Source organism: Salarias fasciatus, chromosome 14 (genome assembly GCF_902148845.1).
Source record: "Salarias fasciatus chromosome 14, fSalaFa1.1, whole genome shotgun sequence".
In the NCBI taxonomy this organism is placed as follows: domain Eukaryota; kingdom Metazoa; phylum Chordata; class Actinopteri; order Blenniiformes; family Blenniidae; genus Salarias; species Salarias fasciatus.
The window spans coordinates 18,921,761-18,946,731 of record NC_043758.1 but is presented as its reverse complement, the minus strand read 5'-3'; the positions used below and the strand labels follow the sequence as shown (position 1 = coordinate 18,946,731).

Here is a 24,971-nt window from a genome sequence, read left to right as displayed (position 1 = left end):
TTGTTTGTGTTTTCTTGTGTTTGTTTGCCTCAGATGTTTATGAACATTGCAGTGTAATATCATCTGTTTCCTGCAGACATCGATGAGTGCAGTTCCGGCCACGCCAAGTGTTCTCACGGCTGCGTCAACATGCCGGGCTCCTTCAGCTGTTTGTGTCATCCGGGTTTTGAACTTGGCTCTGATGGGAAACAGTGCTACCGTAAGTGAAGACGCTTCAATCAGTACTTTCTCCTCCTCCTGGGTAAAATCCTCTTCCCCACTTCACTCAGTCAAAATTGACTTTTGTATTTTTCGAGAAGAAACGCAAAACACAAAGAAGTGCCAGGAAGATCAAAATTGAACCTCTGTACCCACAAATAAACCTCTGGTCAATTTATGATGATTTATGTTTTTTTGGATGTGATGAATGAGAAAGTAATTTTAGTCATGACAAATGACTTTGACTTTAAACAACTTTCAACTTCATATGTGGTCGCTTCCACAATCATTCCTGTATTTATAAAATTAATTCCTACAAGTTAGTGACAAATAAGAAGCACAGCACTGTGTAGGAGACTAATGTATAGGATGGGAAAACTGGATTATGAGAGCTTATTAAAGACATCCAGTGCCTGGCTTACATTATAGATGTCATATTGGTTTGGTGAGGCCATAATCTAAATGTCTAATGACTGCTGCAATCAGTTGAATGTACAGACATATTTTGGAATCAACTCTAAGTTAATTTTTTTTTTTTTTTTTTTTTTTTTTTTTAAACCCACATGATCAAAATATAAGCCATAAAGCTCCTGTTCCAGCTGGCAGCGGTTGGTGATCTTGATGAAGAGTTGGTCTTCAACGCTAATCTAACGGCTGAGACTGGGACTGAACCACCGCAGCCTGATTTCTCCAGTCATCAATCAGCCTGCACAGAAGAACTTTATCCAGCCTGGATTGCACCAGCATTGTCTTGCCTCATTGATTTTACTCGGTCTTCACTTAAGCAGAAGTACAGATTCTTTTTTTTAAACAATTAAAGCTAAAAGCTTAGAGAAATCTACCTTACGCATCTGTTAGAATTCAATGTTACTGAATTTTCAGTAAATATAAGAGTTCACATGCAGTAAGTCTGCAGAAAGAAAACAACGCCAACACACTAATTATAAACCACAACATTGGCTCACTGGCTTATTATGCTGGTTCTGGACTTTGCACCTCCAGGCATTGAGATGGAGATCGTGAACAGCTGTGAGAAGAACAATGGCGGCTGCTCTCATCATTGTGAGCACACCACCAATGGCCCTCTCTGCTCCTGCTACCAGGGCTACCACCTCGAGCAGGACAGGAAGACCTGTGTGGGTAAGAGCCAACGCAATTCAACAACATTTCCTCCATTTTTTTTTTTTTTTTTTTTTTGAAGAATTCACTCAAAAACTCTGGCTTTTGTCTGCTTGACATATAATTAAGACCATCTCTCCAACACTTTGTGCCTTTCTTAGACAGTAATGAGTGTGTCAGTGGGGAGTCCTGCTGCAGCCACGTCTGTAGAAACTACCCCGGTGGCTACGAATGCAGCTGCAGAGCTGGCTACAGGCTGCACCCGGATGGATGTGGCTGTGATGGTAGGAAGGCAGGACTGCTTGCAGATGACCTAATCTGCTACTTTTTAGTGTTTTCTCTCTTGTACACCAATTCCCTGCTCACGTTCAGTGATACACTATTACACAGTTAGCTTCAAAGTGAAGCAAACAAACTGTGTCCCATTAAATGTGTGCATCATGATTATGTGTGCAACAAATACACCATGCATGACTGTGCACACTTCCTTTAAGTCGTTCTGTTGTTGACTTTTAAATGAACGGGTATTTTGTTTGCATTCTTTCCCCTTTAGACATTGATGAGTGCCTGGCGGAGACCTCAAGCTGTGAGCATTACTGCGTCAACACCCTGGGAACATACGAGTGTTTCTGTCGACTGGGCTTCCGCTTGGATCAAGACCAGCGCTCTTGTATTTGTAAGTAACAGCTTCATTGGAGTTATTCACAGAGCATTTCTTACATATCTACAAACAAAACGAAACATACAGTTGCTTTGAAACAACCTATCTGTGATTAAATTACGACTTTGACCTTGTTGCCTGTGTTTCAGCTCTGTATGAAGAACTTGAAGAGGAAGAGGAGGAAGAAGAAGAAGTGGAGGAGGAGGAGGAGCAGCTAGAGGTTGACAGATTACCAGACCTGTTGTACCGCAAGGCCCCACAGCTGCTGCAGTACACTGCTGCCTTGCGCTCCCGTTATGGCAGCGATAATGATGATGGTAGTCACGGTGGTGACAGTGAAAGAGAAATAGAGATCCAGAGGGAGCGCAGGGGAGAGCTCAGACTGGACAGCCACATAGGTACTGTTAAAAGCTTGAATGATTACACCGATGTGCATGCCTCATCAAATCAATATTGATTTATTGGTTTCATATCTTTAGACTTGGAAGTTGTGAAGAAAAAAAACAACCTAATTCTCAGTTGAAATAAAATTTCAGTGTGCCTTGATGGCTCGTTCGGGGAGGACTGCAGTATGAGCTGTAAAGACTGCGTCCATGGAGCCTGTGGTGAAAGCAAAGACAGATGTGACTGTTCACCTGGCTGGACTGGAACCATCTGCAGTGAAAGTAAGGAAACTGACTCTAAGCTCTCCGATTATGTCTGCTTTGTTTGCTTCCAAAAATTTCTTTGAGTGATTCTGTATTAAATTTTGTGTGCAGTCTTGACTTCACTCAACTTAACTATTCTTTTTGTGACGGTGATTACAAAAACATTACCAACACACTGGTTCTTGAAGCAACCTCATCCTCCATCCATTAATTTATGGATACACCGTTAGTTGTAGTGGTTCCCAACCTGAGCTTCAGAGGGCTTACCTCTGAAGTTGGAAAGATTAGAGCTGCACATCATTAAAAACAGAGTGTAAACCACTTTGTACAATCGAGAGCAGGCTCATGAAAGTGCCTCATACTTTCAGAATTTGGTTTCACTGTATTGTTTTTGGCAAGTCAGAAACGGTTGGAGGGACCACATGCAGTCTTTGGCAATGTTTGAAAAACTATTTCAGGTTTAGGCTCTCACAAAGTGAGATAATTTATCATTCATCTCCTCATTCATCCATTCATCGTTTGGAATTGAAGAAAACCTGCTTGAACAAATCCTGTTTATCCTGACTCAAATTAGACTGGACTGAGCTTTTAACTATTAGTAGTTGAATTAATTAATGTGAACTTGTTGGTTTTTATATATTAAAAATACACTTAATATTCTGGCATGTCTCACTCTATAATTCAACATCAATTGCCTCCTGTGTTTAGCCAGTAATAACATTACTTATTTGGAGAAACGTACATTGTAGAATCCAGTTTATTACAGCATCGCAAATCAGAAAGTAACATAGCGTCCTCTGGTAAAGTTGGCCCTGTGAGAACTCCGAGTATCAATAACAAACACATGTGGCTTTCCATCCACAAGAACAATGTAACTTCATGTGCACGGCCAACAGTTTACTTGAACTGTGTGAACGGGAATCAAAATGGTCGAGGACGTTGCTGAACAGTGTTTATGCTGTTATGTCACTCTGCGCGCAATCATGTTGAAAACAAAGCTCCAAGTGTTCCAGGCTGCCCACTTTAAAAGTGGAGTTTGTTCTGCGATGCCGAAAACAGCTTTGGATTCTCAAATTCACAGGCAAATGAATCATTGCATTGTGTTAGTTCCCTACAGATTAGAGTTAGCATACATTAAGCAAAATTGTTTGTTCATGAATTTTTGAAGGGCTGTAGCTGTTGGCTGTGGATTCATATCTTTATATAAATGGGGTACATATGGCAATATTGATACTATTAAGAGTGTTGTAATCATACAACAAACAAGTATATAAAAGACATTTTTTTTAAATATGGAAAAGGAGACCAGAACGAAGAACACATGAGTGTTTTCCCTTAAGACATCCACTTCGTTTACTTGAATTACTCACAGCGGTATGTTGTAGTTTAGCAGACAGACGACACAGCTCCCCGGGTGCATCGATTGAGAGCCATGTATCAAAAGCTGTCTGCTCTTCTGAGGAGGAGGCAGGCTTGTTTATGAGCTCCAGAACACAAGAGGGCCGGGGGAATCAATCTGTCTGCTCCTGGAGAGCGGCCAGGCGCTCGCAGCAAGAGCAGCGCCCGAGGCCAAGGATGTCCACTACAGGGTTAGAAAGCACGACTCCATTGTTCTCATCCAGCTCAGTGATTAATGGCTGTCTTTGGTCTGAAGCCGAGTCAGGAAGGTAATCATGGGAGGAGAGCAACGCGGGATCAGGCCATTAGAAGCAATCTGTCACTGTTACAAAACATGCTCCAGAGGTAGCAGTGTTTAGATGTGAACCCCCAAGGCAGTGGTTCTGGACAGTGTTTTCAGGTGTGTAGATATGAGCACTACCGCTGCCTGAAGCAAAAAAAAAAAAAGAAACTGTTATACACATCAACATGGTGGTCTAAAAGGATATGAGAGCCTGGTCCAAATAGGAAATTTAGAAAGGTTAAATCTTCCTCAAGTTTGTTGCGTCTCACTTGATAAATTTCAATTCAGACTAATTCATTTATTGTCAGTTCATCAACACATACTGGAAAAAAAGAATTGAAATTGCATTTTCTCATTAGATCCTTGTCAAGATATAACTGTCCAGGGAAGTAGTTGTAAAATCAATGAAATCAGGGGTATTCTAAAAAAAAAATAAAATAAAATCTATACTTCTTTATTAAATCTAAAATGCATGCTAATTAAAAATCAGCCAATAAATCCATGCAGTTCGAATATATTTGTTGTGTTTAATGCATTTATTTATTTGTTTATTGACCTTGACAGCTATTTGAAGTCTGTAGGGGGGGGGAGAGATCTTCATTCACTGTTTTCCTTCTTTTGGGTATCATTTCCTCATGCATACATCAAACCTGGCACAAGCCAAAGCATGAGTGGATGTGTGTTTTACATATGATTGTGAAACCTTGGTAACAGATTCTCCTCCTTTCATGGTATTCATAACATATTTTCAATGACTATTGTGACATTTATGAGATACTATAATGGTGCCATTGCACCAGATTTATTTTTTTGAAGTGGTTTATCTTCCTGCGGAGTCGCATAAAAACTCCTGTGCAGAGAGTGCGACATGGAATTTAAGCAGACATTAACTTGATGAATTGTAACGCTTAAGTAGATCTTGAACAGCCAGCTGCTTCATGTCAGCCTGGCTAACAAGGCCAGTGAGATTAGGAAAGTCAGGCGAAGACACCACTGGGAATGGGAGGGCGGAAGCTGAAAGTGTTTACTGACTTCTTCCCACTTCAGAACAATACCAAAGCTTTGGCCAGATTTGCTTTCCTTTTTTCCTCATAAGTAAGTAATGCTGCGTATAACAGAATGTGAATACAGTTTTTCCGCCCTCTCAGCTTGTCCACAGGGTCGGTACGGACAGGACTGTAATGGAGTCTGCGGCTGTCAGAACGGAGGCTTCTGTGACCCTGTGACTGGAAAGTGTTCGTGCCCCCTCGGGGTGAAAGGCCTGCTCTGCGAGGATGGTTTGTACCACACAATACACACACACACTCACACTTGTGAATAAGACCACAAGGCTCTATGTTGCTTGTGACCATTTACCATGAGGCCAAACCAGATCTTAGTTTGATTTCTTTTAGTTGTGCCATAAAGTTGATCTTGTAAACCGGTCTCCCTGGAGTTGCAGGGAGCTGGAGCCTTTCCCAGCAGGGTCACACCGGGTATGTCCGTAATGGGCTTGCCTGGTGGTGTAGCTTTCTCACCTGACAGTGAGAAGATCCCTGTGTTGAGTCTGGAATTCTGTGAACTCCAGTTGCCTTCTGCAGTCCAAAAACATGCATTTGAGATCAACTGGTGAATCTGAGTTGCATGTGAGTGTCTGTGAATGTTCTTCGATCTGTGCTGGCCATGTGTTGGACTGATGACTTGCCTCGGGAGAGCCCTGCATTCAATTATCGTTCGTTGGGCTTGACTTCAGTCCACTGCAGCCCTTAGTTAGATAAAGTGATTTAAAAGATGGATGGATGTTACACTGATTAAATGAATGTGGTCCAAATCTTGTGCACACCTCAGTGTACAGAAGCTGTGTTGAAATACTGATACCAGGCCGTGGCCCGCCGCAGTCAGGACCCGGCCAAAATATTGATGTATACAAACAATGTATAGGTAATTATCAACGCTCACATGAGAGTTTAACCCTGTCTGTTGGCCCTGTCTTCCAGGTTGTCCCAGGGGTTACTTTGGTTGGAATTGCAGAAGAAAGTGCAGCTGTCCTAATAATGGACCCTGCCACCGTCTGTACGGAGCCTGCCTGTGCTCTCCAGGATTATATGGCCGTTTCTGTCACTTGCGTAAGTTGAAACATAGATACAGATTTAGTGATAGAAGTAATGTCTTTAATGCTGGCATGGGATTAAACAAATGCACCTTATAATTACCAGTTTAATGTGTCTATTAATCAAGCGTACTTCACAGCTGTGCTTTATCTGGTGCTCTTAAGTTCTCTCAACTAAAATATGCATCAATTATATGTTTTATTTGTTTCTCCTTTACAAATGTGTGTATTAAAATATAAAGTCAAATGTTTAAAATAAGAGTGATATGAATATTGGAAAACAAAAATGTACAGAATTCACATGCAGGAGTTTGTCTGCCTTTGTACTCCGATCCCTTCAGCTCACACTGATACATCACTAGTTGAACCGAGTCGTTTGGAAGGCGGCACCAGGTGACAGGGCAGCTCTCTGGGCAGGTAGTAGCCCTCCAGTTTCCCCTCAATGAGGTGGACGGCCAGCGCGAACTCCTCGTTGTCCAGCATGCCGTCTCCATCCACATCAGACAGCCTCCAGATGTGAGCCAGCACCGAGTTGGGCAGCAGTGTGGTCGTCATCCACTCTCTGACTTTGGTGCCGCTCAGTTTGCCATCGTTGGGACTGAGGTTATAGAAAATCTCGTCATATTTCGGTTTGTACTTTTCCACCACCCACTCATCGAACTCGGACTCATTGCTCTCATTGTCTTTCGGGAGTTCCTTAAATGGGTCCCTTCTGTAGTGATCACGCCTGAATGTTCCCAAAAATTCAGCATCCAGCACAGAAGGGAGTGACTTCTTCTTCATTTCCTGTTGTTGAAGCAAGGGAACCAGGTTCGCTATGTCGGTTGTGAGGAGTTTATCCAAGGAAGCCAAGTGACTTGCTTTCAGCGTCTTGAACTTTGAGAAATCTTGACCCAAAAGCTTCTCCTACAAATGTAAACAATCCCATATGAGCCTTGAAAAACACATTACAATTGACCAATTCCACAACAAGTTGCATTGTGCCAGCTGTTTGATTACCTGCATCTTGGTGCAGTCGGGGAAGTCGCCCGCTGGGACTCGATGCTGCTGCTGGATCTTGGTGAAAATGACCGGAAGCTGGTAGATCAGATTGTGCTTCTTGCTCTCTTTACAAAAAATAGTTGGCATCTCTTGCTTTAGATAGCTGATGATGTGTGCATGAGCCTGGAGCAGGTAAAAAAAAAAATAAAACATCTTTCATTTAAAATCACATCAGCAGCTTAGTTTGTGAGTGTGTACTGAAAATAAAGATTAGATTTTGCGTTACCCTCAGTAAGCGTGCCCTCTTCACGAGGTCATTCAGCTTGCGTACGGCAGCGTTGCGTGGCAGGTTTCTAATGTCGGCCAGGAGGTCTTCCTCCTCCAGCTCTATCAGCTGGTAGTGGTCACACATCTGCCGCGGCTCCGACCAGAACGATCCAATGTAGACCCTCAAGATCTCAGGGGTGCGGAACACTTTTCCCAGGGACCACATGAGGGCGCCATACACCCTCATGAGCTGCTGGGAATCCACCCTGTCAGCTTTGTTGAGAACCACGCGCAGCTTGTCCTCGTAGCCAAACAGAGCCCCAAAGGCCCGGGTGAGCTCATCGGAGAACTCCAGCTTATGTGCATCAAACAGCAGGATGATTCGATCCACACGCTCAGCGAACCAGCGCAGCACTGCCGGGAAGTCGTAGCCTGGGGACGGGGAGCAAAAGGTTTTCATTAACGCTGTATGTAACTGGGCAAACCTCCTCGCCTCAAGACATTGAGGAACATACATCACGTCCCAAACACTGGTTGCAAGGCTTTACCGTTACACCCAAAGAAAAATGTGACCATAAAACAGAGCCCAGTTACTGACTGCTCCTCCCAGATCTCATCAGATTCCTCTGCTTTGCTTCTGGTCGACTTATATCAATGTCTTCTGCTGTAGCGCTGAATGTGTGACCAGTGAATTAAAAAAAAAAAAAAATTGTTTCATTATTAAACCTAAAATGAAAAGACAATCCGTCCTCACCTCGGCTTAGTTTTCTTTTAGCAGCAGTCAAGATGCCTGGTGTGTCTATTATGCTGATGTTTTCAAGGACTTGATTTGGCATGTGGACACACTGAAACCTGCGAAAGAAACATAAAGAAAGAATCAAACAGTGTTTTCAGATGTACAGGACCGGCTTGCACAACACAGGAATGAACTTTTATAAATATTTGTGCCTTACAAAAAAACAAAAATATCACCAAACAAGCAACAACAGCCAAAAGCTTTTCATTTTCTGTCGAAAAAATTTATAAATTCCCACCACATTTCTCAAGTTTTACCAGATGATTTCCGTTACCTGTTCAGAAACGAATTTCCAAAAGGGTCAAGGTTGCGAAATGGCTTTTTTGGGTCTACTGTAAGAGCATTTCCAGGGATGATCCCTTCACTTTCTCCATGCATGACGGCTGTGAAGCAGTCAGTGGTTGGCTCTGGCCCAACTCTGCTCCCAAGGAAATCTTGCTCGATAAGATACCTGAAGATACAGATGATGCAGAAACCTACAGTCATCCTCCGATGTCTGACACATGCACACTAGGGATTTCCATCTGTTAAGCTTTCTCGTGTCTTACCTGATGAAGGTTGTCTTTCCTGTTGAGTACTGACCCATCACCAGCACCATTGGTTTGTTGTCGAAGTCTGCATCTTCATAGCTGGGTGAGTGAAAGTGATGGAAGGAATAGTGTTTCTCTATTGGCAGCAGCCTCTTGTAGTAAAGATTCTTCAGCTCCTCTGTCACCATGTTGACGTCCCCCACCGCTTTAGGGGCGCTCCAAAACCTCCGGATGGACATGGCTATCGGGTTTTCTCGACGCAGAAGCTGCTCTTTCTCGTCTAAGACCAAACTGAATGTCGAAAACGCTGCACAAAGGAATATTATCAAAATCTCACAGCTGTCTGCTTCATCCTGCAGCGGACCATAGAGAGGGTGGAGAGGGTGTAACTGGAGCCTGCAGCTGCACCTAACATAAAGCCAATGCTGAGAGGGACAGGGTGGAGTGCAGTTTAGTTTTTGTTATTGAGTGGGGACAGTTTTGGCAGGATTCGTCCAGTGTGATTGTTCTAAAAATGAAGTGGGGATGTGGAAATGCTGATGTTTTGAAAGTCAGAAGTAACACAAAACATTTATTCATTAAATGCTTACGTACAAGTGATAAACCTCTCAGAAAGTACCTTGGATGATTGCAGCAAAGCCAACATTACTCATTATTTGTTGGAATTCAAACATTGTTGGCCAAGTAATCCCATTAATAGTTTGTATTTTGCATGAAAAGCCATAAATCAAGTGAAACGAAAGGCAGTGATCACATTACTTAAGCTGCAGGAGCCCGACATGTGATAACATTTTGGTTGAATGTGATTGTTTGGGTCATATGTCACATAAAATGTTATTTGAGAGAACAGAAACGTTCCTTTTTAAGGCTTTTTTTTTATAATTAACTCAGACCACCCAAACTGTTGAGGAGATCTCTTCTTCCTACATAACTGCGATATGTAACTTTCACTCCTGTATGTTTTTTTTGTACAACGCCATACAAACAGGAGGAATTTTTCTGTCTTACATCCCCCCAGCTCTGGTCTTTTGTCTGTTTTCATATGAATCCCTTCCACCCCTCAGTTTGTCCCAGGTGGACCCACGGCGCAGGCTGTTCCAAGGAATGTGGCTGTGTTCAAGAACATTCCACTGGCTGTGACCCCAAGACGGGGATCTGTTTCTGTAAGGCTGCATACCACGGGCCACAGTGTGAGAAAGGTACAAGCGCACGCACAAAACTGACAGGAAGCTCTCAGCTGGACAGAAAAAGATGTATTGAGTCAAAAAGTTCAAATGCATTCAAGTTCCAAGTTCACTGTCTATGTATTGTCAGTCACTACAGTGATCATAGAATTAAGAAGTCACATACTGATGAAGCACAATAATAAACTGCCTTTTGCTTAAACATTATGTTCATGTTTGCTTGTTTGGTGTGTTTATCTCCGTGCTTCAATGCAGAATGTGATCCGGGCTTCTTCGGCGCCGGCTGTGAGCAGCCCTGCGACTGTCCACGCGGAGGGTTATGTGACCCCAGGACTGGAGAATGCAGACAAAGCTGCCCAGCAGGCCTGCACGGAGACCACTGTCAGCAGGGTTAGACATGATTATGCCTCAATGTAAATTATAGGATTTTCTTTTACATGTTATTAATGGATATTTCAAACGCACGACACACAACATCAGGTTCAGTTGGTATTAGGTCTGTTTCGCTCATGACATTCTTTCAAATCCCTTGTATGTCCAGGTTGTAATTTATGAAGCAACCAAATGAGAATGTTCATTGAAGTATTTTTTTTTTTTTTTAATAAATATTAATTCAAAAGTAGAACTTGGAGCCATATTTCTAATGGCTTGTTGTTAGAGATGGATGGACTGTAGATGCAGGTGACAGTCTGAAATCCCAAAATGAGCTACTGTGAAAAATTCACCCATTCATCCGAGACAAGTCGCCAGCTCTTCACAGGACACACAGAAAAAACAGTCACACACACTCACATCCACAACTACATACAATTTAAATTCACCAGTCAACCTCACATGAAAATTTTTGGATTGCGAGAGGAAGTTGAAGTACCTGGAGAAAACCCACACATGCAACTCTCCACTGAAGTGCCTGGCCCTGCATGCCAATCCATCACCATCTTACTGTTGATTAACACCAGGTTAACACTAACCATGACGCCACCAAGTGGCCACACAGTGTATACTTCTTATATGAAATTCCTGACGGACTCTGACATCAACCAAAAATTCATAATGGCGTGAGACTGGACTGGATTCCCACAGCCCTGGGCAGATCTAAACCTGGGTGTATGTGTATAGAATCACTGAATGTATGTGGTCCTCCTCACAGCTGGAGTCCACGCTGCACTCATGTGGTCAGAGCTTCACAGTACATACAGAATGCTGCATGTGTGAAGTGTGTGCACTGACTCACAGACAGGCATCGGCATGTGTGGCTGCTGTTTGCATAAAGGTGAAACTCTTTCCAATAAACTGTGTCAGAATGATATCACAAATCAATTCGAATACTTACTTTTGTCAAAGTCTTTGTTTGTTTCCCGAACCAGCTATTAATCTTACTTTGTACTTCGCTTTTCACTTGGTGTTAAGTTTGATGGATTGAGTGGATTTAATAGGTGGAATGAATAAGTTTTTCCTCATGAAATTGCTTGGTCAGTGCAGGTGTTCCTGCGGTTATTAAGAGCGCAAATAAGAATGTGTGTGTTTGTAGTGCGGTGTCTTTTGTCTGTTTGCTCGGCTGGGTGATTGAACATTCAGTCCTCTTAACTGTGCTCTTAACGATACTTTGATTAAAATATGATGGCTTTTTTTCTCTGGAGTGATTCAGGATAATAGAGCAGAGCTACAGTATGTCAACACTTATGCACAGCCCTGGTTTGGACTTGCTGGGTTTCTCAGAGGGAAATAAAAAGAACCGTCATTGAATTTTATGTGTTCTGAGTTTTAAGTTGCAAGTCAGGTCATGACAGAGGCACTATGCTTCAGCTGAAGCTGCAGAAGCTATTTAAAGACACTGAATCAATAAACAAAAAATGATTTGGCATTTTTGCTTGTGAAAGTCATTTTTTTTATCAATTTTTTTTCATTGTTGTGTAATGGCAACAACGTGACTGTTATGTATCTGTTTTGAGTTACTCTCATGTGTTTTTCACTATTAGTCTGCCAAGCTGGAAGCTTTGGACCAAACTGTGAGCAGACCTGTGACTGCAGAGGAGCTTCCTGTGATCCTGTTACTGGACAGTGCGTCTGTCCTGCTGGGAAGACAGGACGCTCATGCCAGGAAGGTATTTTTTTTTTAATTACTATCGCTGTTTTTTTAATTCAGGCAACAACCAAGTACCCTTAAAAACTAAAGTATCAGTTACTTTTTAACTGTAGTTGACTGTAGTAGTTTTACAAACAAAAGGAGATTAAAAATAAACAAACCAGGATAAAGCATTATTGTAGGAAACCTATATGTGTTCTCATTCTCCCACACTTGGAAACCCCGGTTAGTTTCCCTGCTGGTTTCATCCTGAATGTTGTAGAAAATGTCAAACATACCACTGATCATACAAGCTTGCAGTTTGTTGTGCTCTCTGAACAGCTGTGGTGTTATTTGTGCCTCTGTGCCAAACCAATTACCAACTTGACACTTGCTTTGTAGCCTCTTTCCGCAGTAAAAGGTTTTTCCACTTTCAGAGACGCTTGTTCATTTCTCCTCCAAATTATCCACGCTTAAGTGGCTTTAGGGCTTTATAGAGAAATAACCAGCATAAGTGGCTTACTGCTCGGCTAATCTGTAGGATGCTCGCTGCTTCCCAGACTGCCCTGATGGATTGTGGGGGTTAAAGTGCCAGTCCTTGTGTCCTGACTGTGAGAACGGAGGCTCCTGCAACAAGCAGACCGGTGTGTGTGACTGCAAGCCCGGCTTCATGGGGAACTACTGTCAGGATGGTGAGTTTGTGCAGAATTTGTCATAAGAAAACACCAGAAATATAAGTCATACTGAGACAAAGGTTTAATGTGCATGAATATATATGGATGGATGGATGGATGCAAACCTGGCTATGACTGTGCAGCGCGTAAGCACCAGAAGGCCAGGCAAAGACAGAAAAAAAAACTGCAAACACACCTCATCAAATATTGAAACCAACAATGTGTGTAAACTTTGACAGCATGCGGTCCTGGTTTCTGGGGCCGGGGCTGCATCAGTCCATGCCAGTGCCAGACCAGTGCTCTGGGCTGTGACCCGGCCACTGGTCAGTGTGCGTGTGAAGCCGGATATACCGGGGATCACTGTGAAAACAGTAAGTTTATGCTTCATGCATCTTTAACATAGATCTGTTAGTAAATGCTGCCACCATCTGGTAGTTGGGAGTGTTGCATTTGAATAATTTAGCTTTTTTGTGTTTTTGCCTGTTTTGTTGTTCTAGCATTATTATGGTGTGGAAAAATACACACTTATTATGTTAGATACTTTTTATTTCAAATTAAATGTAGGTAAGAAACCATATTAAGCTATTAAGGGAAGCTATTTTCTGTACTGACATTTTAAGTTGACCAGCTGCATTTTCTGTATGTAAAGTTAAAGGTGCTGTAGGCAGGATTTTGCTAGTCAATGCTAATTTTTCTGTGTTTTCTTTGGATTAAATGTTTGAGTATCCATTGATAATCCTTCAGGAGTGTAGCATAACTGCACTACCGCGAGGGCTCAGCGTTTCCATCTGTCTCTGTTCTGAGCTGAAAAGGAATCTAGACAGCTCCAGGTATCTTTGACCAATCAGAAAAGCCCATGAGGCTCTAACCGTGATTGGTCGAGGGGCGTTCGTCGCACGTTCTTATGGGAGGGGCTTAACTTGCGTAAGGGCGTGATGTCAGAGAAAACAGGACAGGATTGGCTGCGCTGGGTTTCAAATCGCCATCTTAGATGGGTCAAATCGCCATCTTGCTTAGGGAAACCTAAGCAAGATGGCGGAGATGCCGAATCCTGCCTACAGCACCTTTAATTAGAAGGCATTACAGATTGAAGTTTTTACTATGATGATATGTTTTTACTTTTATTTTTCTCTCAGAGTGTGTGAATGAGCGTTACGGTCAAGGCTGCGCCCACCAGTGTCAATGTCAGAACGGGGCTCACTGCGACCACGTGACTGGAGCCTGCACCTGCTCTCCTGGATACGCCGGCACTTTCTGCGAAAAGAGTAAGTCCTCTTTTAGTGTAGACCAATTTTGATCTTTAAAGGGAATCTTTCATTTTGAGGCTATTAAAATTGCACTTGGACTCATGCACAGAGGTTACCTTTTCTTTCTCTCTGGGCCGGCCTGGATTTTCTCAGGATCATCTGACTTCTTCTCACAGCAGCATCCTTGTAGCCTCTGTGCTGATGATCTATCCAGAGTGAACCCTGCCCTTTGCCTAATATCAACTGTAGTAGTGCAGAGCTTCCTAAACCTGTCGGACTATCTAAAAAGAACACATGTAGTTTGATGAAACTGCAAAGTTATTGTTCAGGTGCACAACAAGGCACTTCAAAATGCATGTATATTTCATCAGTTCCTACAGAGACTGAGTGTTTTTGCTTCAGTTTTCCTGAATGATGCACATCTTGCCAAGATGACATGTTGTTAGTGCTTAATTTGACTTATGCATGTTTCTGTCTGACATGAATGTACACAGAAAAAAGGACTTGTTAATTCCAAACAGGACAAGAAATATGTTCTTTTCACATTATTTACTGTGGTCCCTGTAATAGACTGCAAAACATCACTTCTAGCCCACCAATAAATAAATACGCGTGACTTAACTGTTTACATGAGAATGAATTTACAACCTGTGCGCCTCTCAAAAGATGTGAGAACAAATAATTTAAGATATTTCCCATCGCGCTTAATTCAACAAAAAGAATTTGAAATGAAAGTTGATTCCATAGAAAAACAAACAAAAAATACCAGATATTGGTTTGAAAATCTGGAAATAAGATACAATTTCAAGCAAAAATATTAAACAGCTAGTCTGTTGTAAGCATTCATGTGCACCTTTGCTTGATCATGAATTCTTATACCTCCAATAACTCTTAGAAAACCAGATGATATGTTTGTATATTCAGAAAACAAACACTAATTGAACAAATTATTCAAATAACTGTGTGCACCCTGTGAAATCTCAGTATTAATGTAATTGATAATTATATCACTTGTGTAATCTCTGCCACAAATGTCAAAAACAGGAAAATGGTAGAAAGTGGTAGTTTCAATCTTATTTTAAAATTATTTCTCCTCCTGCTTGTCTCTGACCTCAGACACTCGTTTGCCTTTTTCCAAATGGGTTGTTCTCACTCTTTCACACTAGATGGCAGTGCAGGATATTTTACTGATCCATGAAAGTATTTCATTGCTTCGGTTAATCATCACACAGTTTCATTTAATGTCCACATAATGTCATGAGCAAAACCATTTTAAAACCGCACACATCTCAGGCTGTAATTTGTATTAATCATCCTGGTTTAGCTGGACTGTACGTCACAGACTCGAGAGTCTTTCCTCTGGTTCTTTAAAGCCCTCTCACTACTTTCATCTCCTCCTTATGGTATTTATCCCGAGCTGCAGGACTCGTCAGCAGTCCCAGGGTTTTAACATGTTATAGATTTGCTCCTGATTATAGATTCTTATGACTAGAAGTGGCCTCGTGTTACTACAAAGTGTAAGATTTATTATGAGTGTACAAGCAGCCCCAGAAATTCATACCACCTCCCTAACACACGGGACGCCGTGAATCATGGCCATGTCACTCTAGAACAGGACTTCACATCCCCAGTCATAACATTCTAATGGCCTCAGATGCCGTCGTCGCTCTGATTGGACGTCGCTGTGGAAATGGGGCTATCGGTCTGACCGGATTTTATTTTCTGAGGGCCCGTTACCCTCAAACAGAGGTGTCCAGTTTCTCAGTCTTCTGCTGGGCCTCTTCCTTCAGGAGGAGTCAGGGAGAGGTCTGCACTGCGAGACGGTCTAATTCTCTGTAGTTCATCTGTTTCACACAATCACAATCAAAAGAAATAACTTGAAGTGACAGTTCTACAGGAGCACACGCCATGCACGCGCTCCTTTCTCCCTGCTCGGTTAATGTCTCAGTACACAGAAAAGCAACTCCACAAATTCCGAAAGCTTCTTGCACGAAGCGTTGCAGGCAGGCATGGAGGAAAGGGGCCATTGTACGAACGCAGTTCCACCACTTCATTGTTGGATCGCGTCGCATTTGTAATCCAAAGCTTTGATGGTTCACTTCAAAATAGTTTTTTGGGCCGTGGTGAAAAGAACTCTCATCCGACCAGCATTGAACATCCGTGCGATTGTTCGAAAAAACTGGGGTTGTTTTGTTGTTGTTGTCGAGTTGACCTCTTTCAGCGCACAGACCCTGAATGGTACCAGGAAGTTCTCCGCTGTGTTCTCTCTATCCGCTCTGTTTCTGTGGTCTGTTCTCCCCGGCTGTGTGGTCCCTGGACCTGCTTTATGGGCTGACAGCAGTGGCTCTTACACAACCAGGGATCTGGAAATAATCCTCCTGTCTTAAAGAGCTCATTTAGTCAAGAAATGGAGTCTTTCAACGATGGCACCGTGTGTGTGTGTGTGTGTGTGTGTGTGTGTGTGTGTGTGTGTGTGTGTGTGTGTGTGTGTGTGTGTGTGTGTGTGTGTGTGTGTGTGTGTGTTTTAGTGGACAAGTTAGACCAAATCCTCTGTTCCTACCTATAAACAAAGACTCCCAGAGAAGAGTCAACATTTGCAAACACTTGCGGACGCTGTGCTAATATTAGATGATAGATCTGTGGTTAGTATGGAAAGTTATCACCCCCTGCTGGTATATGGATATTATAGCCCTTGTAATTAAAAATCAACTCATCAACTCAGGATGTGTAAATATGCTTTTTTTTTTTTTTTTTTTTCAAGTATAAAGCCTTTAACAATTTGGATTGGAAAATTATTTAAAGCAAAAGGATGACTTAAAAGGGAATCAGTCTTCGAGCAAGACTATGTGAAAACCTTTACCTTTAAATCAATAAAATGCATGTAATGTGTGATGTACAACGTCTCTTGGAATCAAATAAGAGACAAAAAGCTTAGAGATTTTTGTGTATGCAGACTGATGCATTTCATTTCTCATAATCTGTTACCTGCACTTTTTAGCCATCTAAGTATAATACGTATATTCTTGAGTTTCTGGTTTTTTATCTGTTTTTATTGTAAATACTTGTTTATTTTTATTGTTAATGTTATGCCTCTCTCCTTGGGTATTTACTCTTTCAGTAGTTAACCTTAATTTAACTTGATTTAATTTGACTTTTGTGTCTCTTATCTTTACTGTGTATTTATCCTTTCATTATTTATCTGTGTACTCTGCTGTGAGCGCGGCTAACCGGAGTCAAATTCCTAGTTTGTTGTCAAACCTGGCCAATAAATGATTCTGATTCTGATTCTGATTTTATTCATTGGCTTTGTAAAAATTTGTCAAAAATTACCAAAATTAGACAAAACATGAAAATAAGGCATTTACTGAAACGATTCATTGTATGATTGCTGGGCCACGTTATCGTGTAGTGGTTGGTAGTATTGCATCACAGCAAAGATTTCCCAGGTTCCAGTCCTGTAATCTAATGATTTTGTTTGCACGTTCTCGCTGTGTGAACTTTGCTACGTAGTTTGGTTTCCTCCTAAACCATTGAGAAACAAGCGTCTGATTCTGGTAACTCTGAATAATCTGCGTGTGTGTGTGTGTGTGTGTGTGTGTGTGTGTGTGTGTGTGTGTGTGTGTGTGTGTGTGTGTGTGTGTTTATCTTCCTGTGTTTGCCCTGTGAGAGACTTTGGATTAAGTGGTATCAAAGACAGATGAATTGATGTGTAATTCGTGATTCTTACTGATTCAATCAGATAATTGGAGTCATTTTTGTCTGGCAAAATAGTCCCTGATTCAGGAACACAGATGAAGCACCTAAACACACAACCCAAATACAGACTTGGTTTTTGCCTTCTTAGACCAGCGGAGAACACATACGTAGATAGTTCACAAGCCTAAGACACAAAACTAGATGGACATTAACTCAAACTGCAACTGACAGTACTTACTGAAGAGATCACATATATAGGATGGGATTGGGAACTAAACAAGACACAGCTGACAAATCTGGAGAGTAATCAGAGTGAAGGAGCACGGAGGAGAGAATGAGCAAAAAGAGATGAGCGGAGAGAAGGGACGCATCTAGTGACGACATGAAGCAGGGGTAGATAAAAAGATAAACATGGTTACAACCAAAACTCTTGGAACGGTAAAGGTAATAAACATAAAGAGATCAGAAAAAAGAGAAAACGGTAAAAAGATAGAACATAACACTAGGTAAGGTCAGATGTCTGAGGCCCCGAGTGTCAATCTACCCCAGGATGGCTGTATATGTTAACCGAGTTCCCTGAAAAAAGGCGCTATATAAAACCAACGCACCGTAATTATTATTGTAAATGGATGATGTGACATTTAAGCTCAATAAGATGTTAGGTGGTTCATCCAAAAACAGGCTTGATAGATGGCTAATGTCATTGTATTGTTGCATTGTTCATTTATCCATAACTGGCAATTTTTAAATGACGCAACAGTCGCCAGTGTGTTTGAAACGTTGTGCTGGACAAACAGGACCAGCTTGTTGCCATGGTATCAGCAAGTGCCATCAAAATAGTAAACAAGAGACAATAAAAGGGTGATTTTGCTTCGCCGCTACCACAAAGTTAATGTACAGCTGGATTAAAGTGACAGCATCCTCAGCGGGCTCGCTTTAATGACGCTGCAGCCTAACCACTACAGAGGGAAGGCGAAGACGTCATGCTGTCAGCGTGGGAACGCAGCGACGGTCATGCCAGAAACTGCAGAGCAAGAAATTATGCTTTCCAAAAATTGAGGCCTCGAGTCAGAAAAAGGAGGAGTGGACAGCTTCATCAATTTGTATTTGGAGAAGGAGACTATGAGGCATTGGCTGCTGAGCAAACACCCTGATCGCTGCATTTAGAATACATAAAACCACCGAGTTACACGTTTCTGTGTCTCTCCCAGTTTGTGGTTTCCTTTGGTAACACAGTCCACTGCTCTGCTTTCCTTTTAGATAGAGAGAATTTAGGGTCAATGAAATGAAAAACTGCTGGCTGCTCAGACAATTGGGATGGATTTCATCCAAAGCCTCACCAGTCCCCTCTTTTTTTTTTTTCCTTCACATATTACGGCAAAAGCTGTCAGTCAAAGTTTGGCAACGCAATAGTATCTTTCCTGTGACTCAAAACCAGCATGGGAAAATATAAATAAAGCAGTTGTCCTTGGGCTACTCTGTAATCTCTGCAGTGACAAATTGAGCATTGGAAATAGGCTGTGAATAAACAGAGTTGGTCTTTTCGTCCTGGCGAAGTGAAGTTTACAGAACGTATTTACATCCCAGTGGTGGAAAAGACGCGTTCATCCCATAGAACCTGGAGAGGAGGCTCCCTGCTTGCTCCAGTCTGAGTGTCACTTGGCTTTACACACACTTTAATCATATTTCTCCTGGAGAATAGGAAACAGACCCTTAACACCTTCTTGCAGCCACACATCGTGTGTGTGTGTGTGTGTGTGTGTGTGTGTGTGTGTGTGTGTGTGTGTGTGTGTGTGTGTGTGTGTGTGTGTCGGTGAGGCCTGTGGACTCAGCAGGTGCTCTATTTACCGGCTCTTTTTGCACCCCCATCACCTCCAAAAGGGAACGGCCCCCCCCCCAAAGCCGCCCTGAACTTTGATGTGGCCCAGATCCACCGCACATGTGGGAGACGTGAGCTCACTTAACGAACGCAGACACGGCGCTGCAATTTGATATCGGTATTTTCTGTAGGTGGCAGGACAGAGAGGGAAAGGACGGCGTAGAGAGATGCAGAACGAAAAAGAGAAGAATTGAATATGTTAAAAAAATTTAAAAAAGTTGCCATCTGAAGCTTCTCCTCTCCTCTTGTGCGAAGCTGCCAGTTCTAACCATTCGGATGTTTTATCTTGGCCCACTGTGTGCCCGGACGGCTTTTACGGGCTTGACTGTGGCCAGATGTGCGAGTGCAGGAACGGTGCCCGCTGCCACCACATCACAGGAGCCTGCCTGCGCACCGCCGGCTGGGCAGGACCACACTGCATTCTGGGTAATGGAAGCCACATCATTAAAACAGGGTGTGAGGGAGGCCCTCACTGCAGCCCATCACGACATCCTCCTCCTCTCCTTAAACACAACTACGATGTGTTTGTGAACAATTATCTCCATAATGAGACACTGCCGTCGACGTTTTTAGGGATGGGTAAGGGCGGAGGGCGGAGGGGGGGGGGAGGGTTAGAATGCCCTCTGGCACACGCGGTTTAATTGAGGTCTATTCTGGATAAATGCACCCACATGTATGTAGCTATCAACATTAGCGAAGGCAAAACCTAACTTGGGATGGACTTTTTGCAGCGGACCCATCAGCGTTCTCATGCTAGAGCTTCTTGTGGACTTCATTCCGTTGTTTTAATGAAGCCAGTGAAATGCCCACTAAACTTCTTAGCCTGTCATTCTGCAGTCTTATTCAAGACTTTTCCTTTTGCCACAGCCATTTTGTGGTTCCAACTACTCGAGTCACAGTCGGCACAAAACCGCCAGCTTGACTTAATGGCGCATCTCTGTCATTAGCGCATTTTCCTTTTTCTCAGTCCCAAAATGTCAGTTTGGGCTTTGATCATTAATCACAACTTTAGAATATGCGCACAGAAACCCGGAACATCGGTTAACACCGTGTGCTGCTGCAGAGCAATTTAAGGTAATACGGAGTGTGTGTGAGCTTTCTTACGTTATCATTTCTTTGCATGTGTGTGTGTGTGTGTGGGGGGGGGGGGGGGTTGTGTGGGCAGCGTGCCCAGAGGGTCATTTTGGAGAGCGCTGCAGCCTGACCTGTGAGTGTCAGAACGGAGGCGGCTGCCATCACGTCACGGGCCGGTGCAGCTGGACGGGAGTCAGGTGCCAAACTGCACGAGTGGATCGTCACTTCTGCTGCCAGTCACTCAGCACAGAGGCCTTTGTGTCAAAGTGTTCCAGCTTACAGACTAAACCGCTGTGTTTTCGATGTCGTCTCTTCTCATGAACGTTTCTGCAGAAACGTGAAGGCTTGAAGGAAAGTTCACAGTTACTTAAATTACCAGTGAATTTTTTTTTCGAGAGATGTTCTGATGGAGTGATTTCTTGTTTCTCTCAGCGGTTCTCGGGTTGTTGAGCTCTCCTGCTGCCTCCGGCATTAACATAGAGCCATCCAGATCCATCCATCCAGATCCAGTTCAGCTTCACTTTGCACTGGAGTCGACACAGATAACCCTGACAATCCTGGATAGATAACTCGACACACACTCACATTCACAAACACAAGCAATTTAAGATCAGCGTCTCTCCTCCCATGTTTCTGGACTGGGAGGAAACCACAGAACACCTTTGCAAGCCAGACAGAACATGCAAACTCCACACAGACTTGGATTTGCCTTCTCCACTGTATTTCTCTTTCTGCTGAATTACATTTGTTATGGGAATAGATAAAACTTGTCTCCTTAACCCAATACTTAAAGCTGCTGCCTCAGCAGACCGGACTCAGCGCATCAAATAAATATATTTTAAAATACATGTGAAGAAGATTTGCCACATCCGCTGCATTGAACGTGAACTTCAAGCTATTAATTCTAAGGTTGCAAACTCCACAGGCTTAGTTTGCAAGTAGAAAATTCTGTTTCATGTTAGACTTCTTCTCAAGAAATGAGATACATTGGGAAGTATTTGAGAGTACAAAAAGACAAACTTGAATGAGAAAATGCTGCAAAATCTAGTAAAACAGACAGTACGTTGTCACTGAGACACAGTTAGTCAAAACAGTGGTATTCAGCAGTACAACTCAAAGTCAGAAAAGTGAGAGAACCCCTCATTAATGTAAAGAATTATTTTCCTGTCCCAGCCTGCCCTGCAGGAACATATAGAGAACACTGTTCAGGCCAATGTCTGTGTCAAAATGGAGGCACGTGCAACAGCGTGAGTGCGCCGGGACGGATCGGAGCGGCCTGTGAGTCGTCCCTGATTATCCATCACAATGTGTGGAAGTTAAGAGAACAAAAGCAATTCTTTGAGGTGGACAAACGTTTGATTCAGACTTCATGCATCGGTGTTTCGGTAAATCCCGGCCATTTATTTAAGATGACGAATCTCTTCAAATAACTTCCTTGAGTGCGAAGAGGGATATTACAGATAAAGCTGTGCTCAGGTTTCCAGCTGCACAAATGAAGTGTGTTGTGATAGAGTGCGTACAAAACGGAGATCTTTGCCAATCAGGTGACTGTCTGGACTTGAATTCCTTATTCTTGTATTCCAGCATATTGTCAAACTGTTGTCAACAAGTGCCTGTTGTTTTTGTGTGGCTGTCAGGGGTGGAAAGTAACTTTGGTTTCCGATACGTTTGCTTTCCCTTAATATCAATTTTTAGTCTTGCTATTGTCAAAGCTGGTATGTCTTGCCATCATTAAATTAAGCTTGAGTTAGAAACAAATTATCAGATGTTTTTGCATCTTTTCTCCTTTCAAGAATGAAATCAAACTCAGATTTCGGCCTAAACGAAGGAAAACGCATAAAGAGGCTTATATCAGTCATAAGATGTGACTACATGGACTGAGGAAAACTTCTTATCAGGTCAATTCAAACAGTCATATCATCTATTATCTAGATTTGTAGTCAATACTGATCCCTAGAAGAGACCTTAAATAACATGATAATGGGGCAGTTTCAGAGCACCTACTCATTTTCCACACCTCCCAATAACTGTTCATTCATCATTTAGGAGAAATGTGTGAAGATGACAGACGCTGAAGCTAAATTAGGACCTTTACAACGACCATTTTTCTTTTCATAAGCGTATAAAAACTAAACGCTTGAAAATACTTTATTGGATTTGAATGATGTAACCTGACGGGGTGCGTTGTGTGTGAAGCCTGTTCTAAGGGATTCTTTGGCCAGGGCTGTGAGCAGAGGTGTGACTGTGTCCACAGTCGGAGTTGCCACCGTGTGACGGCGAGCCGGGCTGGAGAGGCACCAGGTGTGACAGGAGTGAGTGTGTGCAGCAGCAAGGAAATTGTGGCTGAATGGAACAGCCAATAAAAGAACATTAGGGTGAAGTTTCTGTGTGTATTGACTGTTAGCCTGCCTCCCGGGGTCATGCGGCGCTTCCTGTGCCCGGCGGTGCCGGTGCCAGGCCGGAGTGTGGTGTCACCATGAGAGCGGGAGCTGTGGCTGCCCGGCTGGACTCGCGGCGCCTGGCTGCGGGAAACGTAAGAATGAGGAGAAAAGCTGATCTCAGCAAAAACAGTTTAATTTGACTGGTGAGGTAAGTCACAGCTGGTGCGCTCGCTTAGAACTTAAATCACGACATTAAATGTCACCGCTCTCTTCAGGATGTCAAAATCAGACTGAACTTCACTTTTTCTCCTCCTTGTGGGAGAGACTGTTTATTCCAAATGTGCTCCACCCCTGTGCTCCGGCCGTCTCTATCGCAAGACTTTATGAGAATGTTTCATTATTTAGCCCGTACCCTGTCGGACTGTAAACAAGCAGCCTCACAACTCGGGCCTTCGCCACTCCCTCCGCCCCCCCTCCTCCTCCTCACGGCCTCAGCTCCCTTCCTCTCCTCACACACTCCCCAGACATCTGATAAATGTTACACACCGGTTGCCAAGTAAAACAGAAGGCATTGTTTTTGTCTCCTCGGCGGCGGATAAGGGCTTTTGGAAGCCAGACATGCATAATGACAGCGCCGTAATTGCCTCTTTAGTCTGGAGTCCTTTCTTATCTGTCCCCCACGCTGCCTGCTGCTGCCTGACTGAGGAGCCGAGCACCGCGGTCCCAGGCGAAAAAACGTGTACGGTTCACAGATCCATCTTGTTTTGCTATGACTGATTGTCCAGGGACTTCATTCATTATTGTGATGAGCGTGTACGTACGTATGCGGAGGGAGTGTGTGAAAGAATGCCCCTCTGTGTCCGCTGTGGTTTGTGCACAAGGGAAAGCTGTTGAGAGTTTTTTGAGTTTATTAGTAGTAAATACTGAGTGTCCAAATATGTTCACGGAGAAAAGAGCAAAAGGAAAAGGAAACGGCATGTGTATTTGTCTTGACATTTAACTTTGAGCAGGTTTAAATGGAACAAATCCCTTCCTGTACGTGTGCAGTATAATTTTATTGCCATGTCTGAGTTTCACCCACCTGTACATTTGTTCATTTGGGTTCATTAATGTTTAGGGTGCAATGAGAAAATGAGTGAAGATGTGTTTTGGTTTTCTCCCCAAAATCTCAAGAACTGCTCCCACCAGTGTTTGCTGACATGCACGCTTGTGGTTTTATCATTTCAGTCTGCCCTGCCGGCATGTTTGGACAGAACTGCAGCCTGCCGTGTCGGTGCTCCGGAGGCCAGGAGCAGTGCCATCCTGCGACGGGGAAATGCAGCTGCCTACCTGGTTACTATGGAGCAGGCTGTGAGCTGCGTAAGCAATACGGTTCAATTCCTGCCAGTGCCGTCTGATGTAAACCGTTTGCTCCTAACTGTGAGTTTTAGAAATGGGTTTTAATGCAGAAGCAGATTAGATATTTTCCCAACAGTCGGCCTCTGCTTCCTAACATTTTCACTTATTTTGACTCAGACGTTTTATACTGGACCGTAGAAAGGTGAAATATTTGGCAGAGAGCCTCTTACAAACGGGTAAATTAACCTGAGTTATCAGGCTAAATGATCTGAATAAGAAGTGTCAGTCTAATGAAGTATGAGCCCAGTCAGGCTGGGGCAGTAAAAACACAATATTCATAATTACAGAGGAATAAAATGTATGACTTTTCTGATAATGTCCACAGAATTTGAGTGACCTGAAACTATCAATTAAATGAAAATAGAACAGTTTGAATCTTACCTTCTGGGTTTCTGTCTAATCTA

At 43.0% G+C, this 24,971-nt stretch overlaps 2 protein-coding genes across 2 annotated transcripts in view; one reads left to right on the top strand and one right to left on the bottom strand.

Moving 5' to 3' along the window:
• Nucleotides 1–24,971, top strand: part of egfem1 (EGF-like and EMI domain containing 1) — a 61,292-nt gene that overhangs the window by 28,926 nt on the left and 7,395 nt on the right. Inside the window, exons 8-23 of the mRNA XM_030109295.1 lie at nucleotides 77–199; nucleotides 1,201–1,338; nucleotides 1,479–1,601; nucleotides 1,871–1,993; nucleotides 2,128–2,376; nucleotides 2,515–2,643; nucleotides 5,455–5,583; nucleotides 6,283–6,411; nucleotides 10,034–10,168; nucleotides 10,409–10,543; nucleotides 12,133–12,258; nucleotides 12,779–12,910; nucleotides 13,132–13,263; nucleotides 14,029–14,156; nucleotides 20,011–20,140; nucleotides 24,397–24,528. Of these exons, the coding sequence (XP_029965155.1) occupies nucleotides 77–199; nucleotides 1,201–1,338; nucleotides 1,479–1,601; nucleotides 1,871–1,993; nucleotides 2,128–2,376; nucleotides 2,515–2,643; nucleotides 5,455–5,583; nucleotides 6,283–6,411; nucleotides 10,034–10,168; nucleotides 10,409–10,543; nucleotides 12,133–12,258; nucleotides 12,779–12,910; nucleotides 13,132–13,263; nucleotides 14,029–14,156; nucleotides 20,011–20,140; nucleotides 24,397–24,528 (2,193 nt within the window). The remainder of the gene's footprint in view (nucleotides 1–76; nucleotides 200–1,200; nucleotides 1,339–1,478; nucleotides 1,602–1,870; nucleotides 1,994–2,127; nucleotides 2,377–2,514; nucleotides 2,644–5,454; nucleotides 5,584–6,282; nucleotides 6,412–10,033; nucleotides 10,169–10,408; nucleotides 10,544–12,132; nucleotides 12,259–12,778; nucleotides 12,911–13,131; nucleotides 13,264–14,028; nucleotides 14,157–20,010; nucleotides 20,141–24,396; nucleotides 24,529–24,971) is intronic.
• On the bottom strand, nucleotides 6,404–9,363 carry LOC115401118 (EH domain-containing protein 2-like). The gene is made up of 6 exons (XM_030109297.1): nucleotides 8,988–9,363; nucleotides 8,714–8,890; nucleotides 8,398–8,495; nucleotides 7,663–8,075; nucleotides 7,395–7,559; nucleotides 6,404–7,301 (listed from the first exon to the last, which is right to left on the bottom strand). Exons 1-6 carry the CDS (start codon nucleotides 9,206–9,208, stop codon nucleotides 6,738–6,740), a joined length of 1,638 nt encoding a protein of 545 aa, XP_029965157.1. The 5' UTR covers nucleotides 9,209–9,363; the 3' UTR covers nucleotides 6,404–6,737.